Consider the following 17,199-nt stretch of genomic DNA (forward strand, 5'->3'; position numbering starts at 1 on the left):
AATACAAATTATAATATCCATATTATATAAATTTTAAATTTGCTTTACAAATTATTAGCTGTGAGTGTTCATTAGCATGTATTATGTATTTCAAAATAGTGGTTGCTTATATATACTTATTTTATTATGTTTGTTATTTAGGGTCATGGTGTGAAAAAGAACACAAGACTTGCTTTAGAACTGATGAAAAAAGCAGCATCCAAGGTAAAAGATTCACAACAGTAAATATTTATTGTTGTGCTGTATAAGTAAGAAGTGTTATTACGGACACGGAAGTAAATGGAATTGCATCTGCATACACAAAAGCTGAATTTTGCTCCAAGTGACTTATACAAGGTCACACAATGAGTTAGTAGCAGATGCAGGATTAGAACTCAGGTGTTCTTACCTCCAATTCCTGTGCTTGTTCTTCTAGACCGAGTTTTGTGTTAAATTGTCATACAGAAATCCCCACCTGGCCTGATGTTTGGAGATGTTGTGTGCCCACTAATCTCACTGAGGCTGATGGGAGATAGAGGTGATCATCACCTTTGAAAAATCAGCTCAACAAACTTTGTAATAATACAGTATAAAGGAGAAGAATAAAGAAGGGTTGAGAGCCAGACTGTGCTTTTGCAATGTGCTCTGTGTAATTGGTGGTGGGTAGCTGCACTGGGACTGAATGGTAACTCAAAGTCAGGATTCATTCCCTCACACCCATTACACCTGGTGGGTACTAAGCTGTTACCGTCTCTTACCATCTGCAGATCATTACCACCTGCACCAGCTCAACTATACTAGCTGGAGTGCTGAGCAGCTGAGAACAGACTCCACCCTCTCCCTGCCCTTATGCATCTCATCTCAGGGGGAAGTAGTGGGTGTGCAGAGGTTACATACTCCTCTGTGACTGGACCAGGGAACTCACATGGGGGCATAATGGGGGAAAAGGGATCTCCCTCCCTCTTATGGCCCTGTGCAGCCATGATCTGGCCCCTAGTGATTTCCACATCTTCATATATATTTATGTCCTTATTTATATTGCCCAGGCTTCTGGTAAATTTAGATCTTGAAAACCATAACTATTCAAACCACCCATAGTCCACTGCTAACTATTGACATCAAATGGACAATCTCCAAATTAATTATCAGCCACTGCCAGATAAAAAAGAAGCTCAAAGCAGCATTTCTACCAGCCCTATAAAACACTGTTCAAATGCCTATTCAAGAGAAGCCTGACTAAACAGATTGCCTTTCACAGCATGGTGCAATACCTGCTAACTTGGATTTTCTGGAGGGCCAGCTCTGGCAGCAAATTTCAGACAACTGGCACATGGCCGATAACCAAATTCAACAACAATAAGGATGTTATTATTTAAACATATATTTCAGTGGACATGTTCACTAAAGAAATTAGATAATTAATGAATAGTTGCTTTGCTTTTGGATTTTGAGTAAGGATTCCAGGTCTGACTTGAAATTTGAAAAGAAAAAGAACCCTTCTCCAGAGTCCCTTTGAAAGCACCAACAATGAAAAACTCTTCCTGCAGCTAGAAATTTGACAATGTGATTGTGACATTTTGGGGCTCACCCAGACCAGGAAGGGGTTCTGTCACCACCTGCCTTCTGACAGTGGGTGCTGTAATGTTATGCTGCTATGGTTCAGAGCTCTAACACCAGGAGCCAGCCCACAAGCATAAAGGTCTCACCCTGGCTTCCTAGATACTCTGTGCAGGGTGACCCCAACAGCCTTTCTGGTCCCACATCTCCCTAAATCCATCCCCTGAGTTCTTAGCTACCAGATACTCGGATATTTCCCTTCTGGTTCATCACCCCTGAAAGAATGAAACCTGCCCACAGTTATCAGTTCACTGGGGGCTGCATACTCCACCCAGACTGCACAACAGTAAAAATTAGGGTAAAAATAAACAATAGAGAAATCACAGAGTCAAAGATGAAATAGTAAGAAAAAGCAAACACATACAAGTTACACAGAAAATAACTATAAAGACGCAACCTCAGCATTATCTCCTGTAAATATAAACTAACTTGTTTCTTTTTGCGACTGGCTGGACGAGAAGCAGGACTGAGTCGACTTGTAGGCCCTAAAGTTTTACTTGTTTTGTTTTTGAGTGCAGTTATGTAACAAAAAAAACCACATTTGAAGTTGCACTTGCAAGATAAAGAGATTGCATTACAGTACTTGTATGAGGTGAATGGAAAAATATTACTTTTGTTTATAATTTTTAAGTGCAAATATTTGTAAGCAAAAATAATATAAAGTGAGCACTGTACACTTTGTATTCTTAGTTGTAACTGAAATCGATATACCGTATATACTCATTCATAAGCCAAATATTTTTAGTAAAAAAGGGAAGCACCAGAGAAGGGGGTCGGCTTATGAACGGGTATAGAGAGGGAGAAGTGGGACACAGCCCCTCCCCCCAACAGAGGGAGCAAGGAGAGGCAGCACAGCCAGAAGGGAAGAGGCAGGGCCGGAGTCTCTCTGCTTCTGGCCATGCTGCTCTCCCCCCAGCCTCCAAAGCAGCTGCAACTCCAGGGCTGGCAGGCTGCAGCCGTGCTGCTCGCCCTCCCACCCCCCAGAGCAGGCTGTGGCTGCGCCGCCTGGTCCGCCGGAGCACGCTGCGGCCATGCCGCCCGGTCTGGCCCGCTGGACCATGCTGCAGCCACACCGCCCTGTCTGGCCCGCCGGAGCAGGCTGTGGCCGCGCTGCCCAGCCTGCCAGAGCAGCTCCAGCCAGGTAAGAGACATCCTCCCCTGGCCCTCCCCAATAATGGTAGGAAGGGATGGGATGGAGAGAATGTGGGGGTCCCGGGCTAGGGGCAGGGTCATGTGCGGGGTGGTCACAGGGGTTACTCCCCTGCCTCCCAGCTTCTCCCCGCAAAAAACATTTCTCCACCAGTTGCTGTCCCGGCCCGTCAGGGTAAGTAGCTGGCGCACTGGGACACTTTGTTTATTTAGGTTTACCTCTGTGCCTGCGGATGCTCGAGGTAAACAAACCATCTTGGCCCGCCAGCGGCTTATCCTGATGGCCCGGGAGCCAAAGTTTGCTGACTCCTGAATTATAGGGTCAGCTTATGAACGGGTTATAAAAATGTTCCATTTTTACTTATCCATCTTGGGGGGGGGGGGTCAGCTTATAAACAAAACAGCTTATGATCAAGTATATAGGGTATTTGAAAATGTAGAAAAACATCAACAATATTTAATAAATTTCAGTGCGTATTCTATAGTTTAACAGTGCGATTAATCGCAATTAATTTTTTTGAGTTAATCGCCTGAGTTAACTGCGATTAATTGGCAGCCCTAATCAATACAAAACAACATAGTATATAGGCAGTTGATTCAATTGGTTATTCTGTGGGGTTCAAACCCTGTTTTCCCTTTGGGGTGTCTGGACCCCAATTGTCATAGAGATTGTTTCAGATGTAAGTTTAGAATAACACGCAAATGTCTTGTCTTGTCCTGGAGTCCTTTAGATAGTTCTCATCCTATATATTCTACTGTTTTTGGCATAGCCCTTATTAAACATGCATCAAAAGGAAGTGGTGAAGAGCATGCTTATTAGCACAGTAATTTGAACTGCTCGTATGCTTGCAGTTGACCAGGCTATGCAAGGAGACAGAGTTAATGTCGACAAAATAGAACATTGTCACAGGATAATGAGCTTCTCTTGATGCATAAGTACTGAGACAAAGATGAGGTTTAATGTTAGTGTATAGCACTGCCATAACCTGAGGTGCTGTGAGAGGCATACATGGTGTTTCCTAAAATTGACCTGTATGGCACTGACTGACTCTCTCTACTCTGGAAAAACAGCATGTTGAAGTTTTCATGTTAATTGTCTCCCATTTATTTTCAGAGCAAACATAAGGAATGCAAGCCAAAATATCAAAAGAACAGTTTAAAGAATACATAGATGTATTCAAGTCAGCAGGGCCTGATTAAATTCATCCTAGCGTACTTAAGGAACTAGCTGAAGCAATTCCAGAATCATTATCAATTATCTTGATTATCATGCTGGGTGAGGTCCCAGAAGACGGGAAAAGGGAAAACATACTACCTATCTTTAAAAAGGGGAAAAAAAGGACCCAGGGTATTATAGACCAGTCAGCCTAACCTTGATATCTGAAAAGATAGTGGAACAAATTATTAAACAACTAATTTGTAAGGGCCTGAAGGATAACAGGATTTTAAGGAATAGCCAGAATGGATTTGTCAAGAACAAATTATGCCAAATCAACCTAATTTCCTTCTTTGACAGGGTTACTGACTTAGTGAGGAAGCATTAGATGTGATATATCTTGATTTTAGTAAGGCTTTTGGCACAGTCCCACATGGCATTCACAAACTAGGGAAGTGTCTAGATGAAATCACTGTAAAATGGATGCACAACTGTTTGAAAGACCATACTCAAAGAGCAGTTGTCAATGGTTTGCTATCTAACTGGGGGACATATTTAGCGGGGCTCCATAGTGGTCTGTCCTGGGTCTGGTACTATTCAATATTTTCATTAATGCCTTGGATAATGAAGTGGCGCACTGGGAAACTTTGTTTACTTGCTTATAAAATTTGGAGTTGACACCAAGCTGGGAGGGGTTGCACGCACTTCGGAGGATTAGAATTAGAATTCAAAATGACCTGGACAAATTAGAGAGTTGGTCTGAAATCAATAAGATGAAATTCAATAAAGACAAATGCAAAGTTGGGAAATGCAAAATCCTTCACTTAGGGAGGAAAAAATCAAATGGACAACTATAAAATGGGAAATAACTAGCTAGATAGTAGCACTGCTGGAAAGGATCTCAGGATTATAGTGGATCACAAATTTAATACAGTGCTCTACAACCAAAATGCTTCTGAAATAAATGTAGTCAAACTTTACTAATTCGGGGTCACTGAGAACGAAAATGATGCTTAAAGTGGTTGATTGGCTCTAGTTTTCAAGATATGCTATTGGGTCAGTATATACAACCCTTGACTGGGGAATGGCGGAGGATAAGTGAGGGAAGGGATCTCAATTTAAACCAGAAATGACTAAAATACATCTTTGACTGGATCTAGGAATAAATCTATGGGTTTGGACAGTACTTGCTTTTTAGGCAAAACAATGAATGATGCAATCTGAAGCTGGTATTGCGTCATACATGATATGAATTGCATCATGTTATTCCTAGAAGTCATGGATGATGTAATCATAACGAAGCTTACATCACTCTGCTGAACAAATTGCCCTATATCAGCTCTAGAAATCATACAGTGTCGTGCTCTCTTATTTGTCAGTTTTTGATTTTGCAAAGGGACACATTTCTGTTTAGCCAAAGTGAGCAGAGATGCCTCGTACTTGTGTGAACAGTGCAGATAACTTCTGCTATGTTTGTGGTGAAGTGACTTTTGCATCACAAAAGTGCAGTATAACCACTATGGTTAAGAAAGCCTATCATCTTTATTTTGGCTGCAAAATTGGAGATCAGGACAAAAGGTGGGCCCCACACATATGCTGCAACACTTGTGCAACAAATCTTCACCAGTGGTTGAACAGGAAAAGGAAATCTATGCCTTTTGCAGTGCCAATGATTTGGAGAGAGCCAACAGATCATACCAGCAATTGTTACTTCTGCCTGGTGCCTCCAGTTGGGAAAGGTGTGTCAAAGAAGCAAAAGTGGACTGTGCATTATCCAAACATTCCATCAGCTATACGCCCAGTACCCCACGGAGAAGGACTGCCGGTTCCTGATGCACCAGAATCATTCTCACTTGAGTCAGACGAGGAAGAGGATGAGACTTCAGGTCCTGAACCATCAATGTCACAGGACCCACATTTTCTCTCATCCTCCTCCTCTGAACCACACCTCATAACACAAGGTAAACTGAATGACCTTGTCAGGGATTTGGAACTACCCAAGAGTAAGGCAGAGCTGTTGGGCTCCAGACTACAGCAGTGGAATCTCCTGGCAGGTGATGTTAGGGTTTCCATGTTTCATGACCATCAAAAGGATCTTGTCCCATTCTTCTTCATGGAAGGTGATCTTGTAGCCTGCAACAACATCGATGGTGTGATGGCAGCCCTCAACATCGTTCACGATCCAGATGAGTGGAGACTGTTCATTGATTCATCGAAGACGAGTCTTAAAGCTGTTTTACTGCATAATGGCAATGTTTTGCCATCAATTCCAGTTGGTCATGCAGTCCATATGAAGGAAACCTATGACAACATGAAACAACTTTTGAGGTGCATAAACTATGACCAACATCAGTGGCAGCTTTGTGGCGATTTGAAGGCTGTTGCTCTCTTGCTTGGTCTGCAGACTGGATACACAAAGTACTGCTGTTTTCTCTGTGAATGGGATAGTCGTGCAAGAGATTTCCACTCCATCAAGAAAGATTGGCCACTCCGACAGTCATTGGAGCCTGGGAGGAAAAGTGTTCAGTATCCACCACTTGTTGAATCAAGGAAGATTTTGTTACCACCCTTACACATCAAGCTGGGTCTGATGAAGAATTTTGTCAAGGCCATTGACAAAACACAAGCAGCTTTCAAGTACCTCCGTGGAAAATTTCCAAGGTTAAGTGAAGCTAAGAAAAAGGAAGGTGTCTTTGTTGGTCCTCAGATTCATGAACTTCTTTGAGATGATGCATTTGACCATGCACTGCGTGGCAAGGAAAAGACGGCATGGAAAGCCTTCCAGTTAGTGGCAATAAATTTTCTCAGAAACAACAAGGCAGACAACTACAGGTTGTTGGTGGAAAACCTCCTCAAGGCATACAAAAGCCTTGGTTGCAACATGTCACTAAAGATACATTTTTTGCACTCTCATCTAGATTTTTTTCCACCGAACTGCGGAGCAGTGAGCGACGAGCACGGCGAGCGATTTCACCAGGACATTGCAACAATGGAGAAACACTATCAGGGCAAATGGAGCCCATCAATGCTTGCAGACTATTGCTGGACAGAGACAAGAGATGCTCCATTTAATGAATACAAGAGACAAGCCAAGAAGCACCGAGTAGACACTGACTAGGACTAAACTATGCACATAATAGTTTTTTGCCTTTTGTTTCATAATCAATTTTATTTATATAACCCTTTTGCTGATTTTTAAAGCATTACATAAACAGGACAGGTGAAATATTATCACGTAAAGCAACCATAAACATATGAAAAGACCTAGGTTTACAATTTATGATTAAAACTCTACTACTATCTACACAATATACATAGACATAAAATGTAAAAACTTAAATATCTTAGAAACAGTAGCCAATCAGTTGTTTTAATTGTCATATTTGAATTCAGCACATCAAAATACATAATAAAGAGCACATTTTATCTCTGAAGCAGACGACTTCTCAAAAATTGTAGACCAGTGATATGAGTCAACAATGTGGTGCAGCTGCAAAAAAGGCTAATATCATTCTGGTGTCATATGTAAGACATGGGAAGTCATTGTACTCAGCTGGAATACTGTGACCAATTGTGGGCACCACACTTTAGGAAAGATGGGGTCACACTGGAAAAGGTCCATAGGAGATCAATAAAAACAATAAAGGTTTAGAAAACCTGACCTATGAGGAAAGGTGAAAAAAACTGGGTCTGGTTTAGTCTTGAGAAAAGAAGAATGATAGGGAACTGATAAGTCTTCAAATATGTTGAGGGCTGTTATGAAGAGGATGGTGATCAATTCTTCTCCATATCCACTGAAGGTAGGACAAGAAGTAATGGGCTTAATCTGCAGCAAAGGAGATTTAGGTTAGGAAAAACTTTCTGGAAAGTAGTGAAGCTTCCAAAGTTAAACAGATTTCCACAGGAGGTTGTTGAATCCCCATCATTGGAGGTTCATTCAACACAGGGCCTTAGAGCAGAAAATCAGAGAAAAATAAGGGGACCCTAAAGGTTCCAGCAGTCACAAACCTCTTGGTTAGAACTCTGTCTAGATAACATACTCCAAAGAGCTATGAAGATTAACTTTCTAGAACTCCTGACACTAGAGAACAAGTTGGCATCAGAAGATGTCACAAAGCACAGCTGAACCTGAGTGGTCTGAGGACTTTTTTTTTTCTTTATCTGCAGGGATTACATCAGGCAATGAATGGTTTGGGATGGTATTACCATAATTTTAAAAGAGACTACATAAAAGCAGCAAAATACTGGTTGAAAGCTGAAGAAATGGGCAATCCAGATGCATCCTATAACCTGGGTGCTCTGCATTTAGATGGGATTTACCCAGGAGTGCCTGGCAGAAATCGAGTAAGTAAATAGTCAGTGTGTGATTTCTTATTACAGGGTCTGGTTTACAAATATTGGCTTTATTCTTTAAGATTCTGTGTTTACTTAAGGGGAGCATATTCTACTACCCTTGATCACAGTGAGTCAAGTCTTTTCTTGTATGAAGTCCCATTGAAGTCAGGGGCACTGCTTCTGGAGCGAGGCACTACTTAGCGTAATGGGATCACAATCTGCTTCATGCCTGCTGCAGATGTTTGCATTCCTCTGACCTGTGTAGTTCTACCTCAAGAGTTCCACTGTCCCCTTAAGAATAAAACACAAGTCCCATTAAAAATATCATACAAAATAAAGTTTGGAGTACATTTAAAAAGTTGTTTTATACCTACTTGAGGGCCAGATTCTGCCTTCATTACTCCTGTAGAATAGCTCTTTACTTCAGTAGTAGCCCCATTGACTTCCACGGTACTTTACATGGAGCAGAGCACTATCCAGTGTGATGAAGGGCTGCAGAATCTGCGCTAGAACTTCTGAGCAGTTACACTTTTGAGCACTCCTATAGAAGCTGCTATTGTTGTGGAAAAAAACATTTCAAGACAGATTTTAATTAAATTTCCCTTTCAAAGTCTGATTTGCCATTTTAATGCGGCCCTCATAGACCTACATAGTTTATTTTTGTCTTTCTAAGCCAGGACCTAAGTACTTAATTTTATATATATCAAGAAAAAATAATGTTCTTTTCCCGACAGAGGATAGCATTATTTTGATGGATAATTTTATGACCAATCACATTGTTTATAGTTCAGAATGCTAAAATAAAAGTTATCAAAACTCATGCTTCAGGCTAATGGAGGCCGGCAAATGTGGTCTAGGCATTCGAGAACATGTCTAGTGCTTCAGTCAGTGAGCATATATGCTGCAAACAGCAGCCAGAGCTACCCAGCAAATGGTGGCAAGCATATTTCTCCTACCCAGGGGACAAAAATACGTAGCACATAATAATGGCCTGCCCATAATAATACAATTCCAAGTTAATAGCAGCCTCTACAAAAGCACTCTATGGTCCTGTATTACTTCATTCACCAAAAGTCTGAGAAAAGAGACATTCTGCTGTGTGCTCTGACAGTTAATAAAACCAGGCTCTGTTGGATCGAATGAGGGGGCTAGTTCCAGAGTCCGGGGTCCCTGACAAAAATACTGAATCTCCATTTTACAGCACAGGTTGCTAGTTAGAAGTTCCTGGATTAAAGAAATTGTTTAGTTGTGGTTGCTGTTGCTTTATTACAATTACTGTATAAAACGTATTGATTATTAGAACTGGATACTCTCTCAGTTCCCCCTCCTTCTGCAGTTCTGTCTTGTCCTGCTGAGCCTGTATTGCTGTATACAAACTAGCTTCATATGCGTGGGAAATTATGGGCCTGATCCTGGAGCCCATACTCATGGGTGTAGTTCATGAAAGTCACTGGGATTACTCACACACTAAAGTCTCCAGGATTGGACGCTCTATTAATACAAATGATTTCTCAGATGCTAGAGAGCAAGCTTTGTTCAGGCAGGCTGTGACACTGGCCAAAACAGCTCCCCTAATTCACCACCAGTTGTAACAACACTGGAAGTTGTAGTGTAGACAGGACTGCAGTGTTTTTACCACTAACCGTGAATGTAGGGTTAGATAGCCTGGAGGTTAAAATGCCTGTACCCTCTTTTCTACACTCCAGCTTCCACTGCTGCTATCACTGACGGTGACTTACTGGTCCATTTTTGTCAGTGTCAACAAAGCCACACTGTATGGCATCAGAGGCCAGGTATGCATTTTATATATTCATCTACATGATAAACATGCTATCACAATTTCAGTTTTAAAGAACTTCCAACCTAACCTGGTAAGGTGGTAGAAGAAAGAAACTGATTTCACCCATCTGCACAGAAAGTGATTAAACTGACTAGTTTCATTAGCCAGGCTGCCATTATTTATCTATCTATTTATTTTTTATATGAAGCAAATATAGGGAAATAGTAATTCCCAAGGAGGTTGCCATTTTTATCTTGTTTCTTTGCAGACACTAGCTGCTGAGTACTTCTATAAAGCTGCCCAAGGTGGACACGTAGAAGGAACCATACGATGTTCTCTGTATTACATCACAGGAAACATGGAAAACTTTGCTAGAGATCCAGAAAAAGCTGTAATGTAAGGAACAAACCCCTTTTTTATAAGGAAAATCTTATTTTTTAAACCAATGATAATTCAGATCATGAAAAAAATCATTTCAATTATGGCAGGTTCTCGATTCCTCAATCTAAAAAATGTGCATCTTTCTTCTTGAGAAACTGTTCCATTGCAATAATACTTGCTCCATTTGAATCTGTGCATATCTTAATGTTTAGGAAACAGCCTTCATTTTCAGAGGTGCTGAGCACCTGCAGCTACCTCCTAGAATTGCAGGTGCTTAGCATATCTGAAACTCAAGTTGTTGCTGCCCATTATCCCAGAAAGTATTTTGGTTGATGAAACTATTCACATGAAATTCACGTCTACTGGTTTGTCAAAGGATATCTAATTCACAGCTTTGTAACAAGAGGTGGGACCTGCATTTTCCAATACCACAGAGGCCTTGTAGTTTCTTAGCACCTGGAGCAATTGCATCATTTTTCTCCAAAAAGAAAAAGTAATTTTATCAGCAAAACTATAGGACCATATGCTGTCCTAAATCTATGCAGGGAACTTCCACGGATACTAATGGGAATTCTATGCAAAGATATGCAGTAGTTCAGGGGTTCTCAAACTTCATTGCACCACAACCCCTTTCTGACAACAAAAATTACGACATGACCCTAAGAGGGGAGATCGAAGCCTGAGCCTGCCCTGGGTGGGGGGGACCAAAGCCATAGCCCAAGGGCTTCAGCCCCAGGCTGGGGGCCTGTAACCCTGAGTCCCACCACCAAGGGTTGAAGTCCTCAGGCTTGGGCTTCGGCCCTAGGCAGTGGGGCTCGGGCTTGGGCTTTGGCCCTGGGCCCCAGAAAATCTAACGCCAGCCCTGGCGACTCACAGTTTGAGAACCGCTGCACTAGTTCAACCAGAAACTGTGGTCTTGATGCAGGAATTACTGGGTGAAATTCTATGGCCTGGGCTATACAGGAGGTCAGACTAAATGTTCTAATGCAGTGGTTCTCAACCAGGGGTATGTATATCCCTGGGGGTATGCAGAGGTCTTCCAGGAGGTACATCAACTCATCTAGATATTTGCCTAGTTTTACAAAAGGCTACATAAAAAGCACTAGCAAAGTCAGTACAAACTAAAATTTCATACAGACAATGACTTGTTTATACTGCTCTGTATACTATACACTGAAATGCAATATTTCATTCCAATCGATTTATTTTATAATGATATGGTACAAATGAGAAAGTAAGCTATTTTTCAGTAACAGTATGCTGCAACATTTGTATTTTTGTCTGATTTTGTAAGCAAGTAGTCTTTAAGTGAGGGTACACAAGACAAATCAGACTCGTCAAAGGGGTACAGTAGTCTGGAAAGGTTGAGAACCACTGTAATCTAATGGCCGCTTTTGGCCTTAAAAATCTATGAATTAGTAGAAGTTAGGCTACTTTGCCACTTAAACCCGCATAGAGACCAATTCATAACCAATGTATCTATTGCCATTTTTTGATATGTTGAATTTGACCTGGAGTTTTGTTTTGATGCTGTACCAAAATTTCCATTAAAAATGTTACAGAAATAAAATATTACCTTAGGACATTTCAACATTACTACTGCATCAGGGGCGAAATACAGGATAGAAATGTATGCCTTTAATGACAAAGAGGCTGATCCTGCATCTGCTTACGTCAATGACAAAAGTCCTATTGGCCCCAGTATGAATAGCACTGGACTATGATGTGTGAAATGTGTTCATTTATTGTCATGTTTCTTCTTTTACAGCTGGGCAAAACATATTGCAGAAAAAAATGGCTACTTGGGACGTGTAATCAGAAAAGCTCTCGATGCCTATTTGGAATTATCCTGGTAAGTTTGATCTGCACTGTCTCTAAAACTAATTAATTGTTATGTATATGATTTATTTTTATAAACTTTTGTGGTAAAACGATGTAACATCTCCCCAACATACACCGAGGGTGAAATTGTGACCCCTTGAAGTCAATAGCAAAACTTCTGTTTACTTTAATGGAGCTGGGATTTCATCCAGGAAGTCTCCCAGACATGAGAATAAATACAACTGAAATGAAACACACCAAAACCAGGACCATACAGAAAGGTTGTCTTTCACTGAACTGTAGACAAAGCACAATTATGGGTAGCTTTTTTTCAAACCTGGCCTCCTTCATTTTTTAGCTGCTATGTGATCATCCAACAGCAGATGGGAATCCAACACAACCCCCAAAGTACGCAAACACAGTCACAAATGGTGGGTGATCACCCTCTTTCAAAGGGGCAGATATTAGCCTTGCCATATTATCTGTTTGCTTCCCCCAAACTACCAGCATCACCTCAATCTTTTCTGGATTGGGCTTCAGCCACTTAGTTCTCATCCATGACCCAGTCTCCGTCAGACACGGGGCTAGGCATTCAACAGCCCTACTGGAATCAGGTGAAATGGATCTATAAATGGAGATTTAGATGTCTAACATATGCTGTGTACACTCGTGGAGACAGACAGATTGATGTCAAAACTGTTCCCACAAAAACACTATTAAAACTTAGTATTATATTAAAGGGGGTAAAGCAATCAGAATTGGGATCCCATTGTGCAAGGCAGTGTAAAGACAGGAAAACACAATGCCTGTCACAAAGAGCCTAGAATCAAAAAGTCAGGACATATTTAGCTGCTTTTGAAAATATCAAAAGTGACTTAGCCACTCAGGAACCTAAGTCTCCTGGAATATCTATGAGACTTAGGGTCCTAAGTGACTTAGGTGCTTTTGAGACTTTTACCCCACATCTTGTTCATTTATAGTAGCAGATAGTTCATTGATATCAATCATTTTAATGCATCTGCTGGTTGCCACCTGCTTGTGCAGGTTTCCTTCAATTCTCTCTGCGGTAAATTTCTTCCCATATTACATGTTTTTATCCCATGCTTTTTAACTTTTGTCAATAGCCCACATGTTTCCCTAATGGTTTCCAGGTGGATTTTATGGCACTTCCTGTGGCATTTAACTGTAACATTCTCTTCTTCTCCCAAAACAATATTTTGCTTTCTTTCTGTTGTATAATTTTGTGATTTCATATTAGACACTTTTTTAAGCAGTTCATGTGGATTTGTCTGGCACATTCTTTCCAAAATATTCATGTAGCTCTGATAAGCTGGTATTTTGGGAGGTCATTCTGGAGTTTACAAAAGTACGGTATATAATTGAGAAACAACATTTATGCTGCATCTGCAGAATGGCAGCAAAATAGTTGCTTTTGCCCTGGGGCCTTTCTAGGGATTTGTGAGAAGTAATCTGACGAAAAACCAAACAGCCAAAACTGTCATATCATATTTCATTCTCTCTTCATCGTGTGTTTTTCAGTTAGTGCTATTTTTAGTTATTTTTTTTTTTTAGTTTGTCTAAAATTTCCTCTAGAGACCTAAGCCTGGAGGCACCCAGAACTTACAATGGGCTGCAGGGAAGTCAAACACATACTGCTGAGCTGAGATGCTCCTTGTCATGCCCAGCACTGTAGACTTTGGTATCGCTAATCCTAGGCACATTGTTTGACACATTATTCTGTCCCAGGCATTGGGACACTGACAGCAAAGCTTCTTCCAAAACATAGAAACACATGCTATTACCTTAGCTGTGTTCTTCATTATAACGAGCTTTGGTTATGTTTCCCCCAAAATTAAATAGGTTACAATGTCCAACAAACCAGCCAATGGAGTCTCAATGCAGCCTCTGAGTTTGTGCTCCACTTTTGCATGCATGCTCATTTGCAGGCATAAGCATCTTAGTTTCTGCATGCAGGCACCAGAGCATAAAGAGTGTCATACTTGATGAGGCCAGTGGTCCATCTAGTATCCTGCCCCTAGCAGTGGTTAGTCCTAGAAGAAGGTTTATATCCTAAAATATGAGGGTTTATATTTCTAATGCGTGTTCATGCAAATCAGACAACTTGACCTCTGTGTTCTGCAAATTGGAAGCACTCTCCAGTTTAGTTTTATGTGTCACTTTCTAATGTGCAAACCTTTAATCAGCCCTAATTGTTTATTTTAAACAATGCCCTATTTTAGTTCCATTATTTTACAGGGTGCTAGAAAAGATGCCAGTGTGAAATAGGCCCTTTGACCCAATTCTGTCCTAAATTACCCCTAGGCCATTCCCACTGAAATCAATGGGAGTTCTGGGCAGATAGCTGAGAATGGGATGCTATGATGTCAGTCCCTCAACAGCTAGGAGTTGTAAGCTGGTTTCTGCAGGAGGGCCACCTGGCTCTTGATTTCCCACCACTATACATTTAGATTTGAGACAGTACAGAATGTTTGGACAGTCATTTGCAAAGACTGGTGTTAGTTATGGAAGTCTTGCATTGTTTGATATGTTGCTCGTTCTGATCTTTAGCTCACATTAAAAACCTCTGGTTTTGAATTTGTCTCCATCTCACACAGAGGTGGAAACTTTAGTTTGTTGCAGAATTTAGTGCTGACACTGCTGCAGAGCTCAGGGAGTTTGTTACAGCTTGCTACTAGACACATTGGGTCCCAATCTTAACGTACTGTTTTGCTGACCAAAAGGTTTTGCATATGCCAGAGGTCTCTAACTGATCGGTGGCCTCTGGTAATCCTTAAAATACTTGCGGGTCGAGCACGGAGAGCAGACTAGTCATTTGGTGCTGACTCTCCTTGTCCCAGCTGTTTCTACAAGGCTTTAGACTCATCACTGAAAAGGGTGCTTTAAAATCCTATAGAAGCAGCAGGAAAACAGGAGCAAAGCCTGTTTATTTGCATGGGGCAGCTGGTATACAGTGCTGCCAACGCTCACTTTTTCCTCTGTGCCTCAGTTTCCCCATCTGTAAAATGGGGATAATGATACTGCCCTACTTTGTAAAGCACTTTTGAGACTTGCTGATGAAGAACCCTAGATAATATCAGGGTATTGTTATTAATTATTTTATTATTTTAGGTCTCCTTGCTTAAGCCTCTGAAGTCATGCAATTATATGAGAAACTTAGTTTTCATTTAAAAGACCACAAACCTGTTTCTAGCTTTCATGGTTGCAGAGAACAGCTTGAAAATGTGACTCCTAGAGGCTTTAAAACCAGAAAGCAAACGAAATTCACCCCCCATTTTTAAAGCCAGTCTCAAGATTTTTTGGGTAGGACTTGGCCTTCATGAGTGAAGGAGAAGAGGAAACAGGAGCTGCCCTCAGGACCAGGCACCAGTAGACTGCCAGTTACTGAAAATGTGCACTGACTTTTATTAGTTGTATTGCAATAGTGCTTGGAAGCCACAGCTAGGACTGAGGTGCCATTGCGCTAGATGCTGTTCATGCGTACATGCATACACAAACACCCCTGTTCCGAAGAAGTGAGGTTTTTACTCACGAAAGCTTATGCCCAAATAAATCTGTTAGTCTTTAAGGTGCCACCAGACTCCTTGTTGTTTCTGTTCCAAAGAGTTTACAAGCTAGATAGACAAAGTGTAGGAAAAAGGGATGGAGCATACAAGCAGAAGTGAAATTTGGCAAATGTAATGTTAGGTCTATGTTGTGATGATGATGGTGTATGTGTGCGCTGTGTGCTTTTGTTTGTTTGTTTCAAGTTGTGGGGATGAAGCTCATTAAATATGTTATTTATAAAAGGGTTATTATGTCTTGAAACAGGCCACTCCATCTCACTTAGTGTCATAATCCAGCCTTACACACCAAACATTCTTGCAGGTGCACTTTAAGAGAGTAGAACCTTACATGGAGCTGATTCTACCTCAAAGCAGAAGAGAAGATGCTGAAACCACCCTAGACCAAACTCTGTTCTGTTATACCAAATGTGGCCAGTAGATGTAGCTATTGCATGGAATATCCAATCATTTCTTTCTAAACCGGGGATTGGCAACCTTTCAGAAGTGGTGTGCTGAGTCTTCATTTATTCACTCTAATTTAAGGTTTTGTGTGCCAGTAATACATTTTAACATTTTTAGAAGGTCTCTTTCTATAAGTCTATAATATATAACTAAACTATTGTTGTATGTAAAGTAAATAAGGTTTTTAAAATGTTTAATAAGCTTCATTTAAAATTAAATTAAAATGCCGAGCCCCTCGGACTGGTGGGCAGAACCCGCACAGTGTGAGTGCCACTGAAAATCAGCTCACGTGTCGCCTTCGGCACGTGTGCCATAGGTTGCCTACCCCTGTTCTAAACCTTGCTCACAAATTCTGCTTGACAAATATCAGGGGGTAGCCGTGTTAGTCTGTATCTACAAAAACAACAAGGAGTCTGGTGGCACCTTAAAGACTAACAGATTTATTTGGGCATAAGCTTTCGTGAGTAAAAACCTCACTTCTTCGGATGCATCCGAAGAAGTGAGGTTTTTACTCACGAAAGCTTATGCCCAAATAAATCTGTTAGTCTTTAAGGTGCCACCAGACTCCTTGTTGTTTTTGTAGATACAGACTAACACGGCTACCCCCTGATATTTGTCAAGCAGAATTTGTGAGCAAGGTTTAGAACAGGGGTAGGCAACCTATGGCACACGTGCCGAAGGCGACACGTGAGCTGATTTTCAGTGGCACTCACACTGTGCGGGTTCTGCCCACCAGTCCGAGGGGCTCGGCATTTTAATTTAATTTTAAATGAAGCTTATTAAACATTTTAAAAACCTTATTTACTTTACATACAACAATAGTTTAGTTATATATTATAGACTTATAGAAAGAGACCTTCTAAAAATGTTAAAATGTATTACTGGCACACAAAACCTTAAATTAGAGTGAATAAATGAAGACTCAGCACACCACTTCTGAAAGGTTGCCAATCCCC

General features: G+C 41.0%; 1 protein-coding gene across 1 annotated transcript in view; it reads left to right on the forward strand.

Annotated features, from left to right (window-relative positions):
- SEL1L3 (SEL1L family member 3) overlaps window positions 1-17,199 on the forward strand; it is a 61,213-nt gene that overhangs the window by 24,273 nt on the left and 19,741 nt on the right. The window contains exons 13-17 of the mRNA XM_034772531.1: window positions 142-204; window positions 8,069-8,245; window positions 10,285-10,412; window positions 12,166-12,249; window positions 12,577-12,649. Coding sequence (XP_034628422.1) covers window positions 142-204; window positions 8,069-8,245; window positions 10,285-10,412; window positions 12,166-12,249; window positions 12,577-12,649 — 525 coding nt within the window. The remainder of the gene's footprint in view (window positions 1-141; window positions 205-8,068; window positions 8,246-10,284; window positions 10,413-12,165; window positions 12,250-12,576; window positions 12,650-17,199) is intronic.

Source organism: Trachemys scripta, chromosome 5 (assembly GCF_013100865.1).
Source record: "Trachemys scripta elegans isolate TJP31775 chromosome 5, CAS_Tse_1.0, whole genome shotgun sequence".
Classification (NCBI taxonomy): Eukaryota; Metazoa; Chordata; order Testudines; family Emydidae; genus Trachemys; species Trachemys scripta.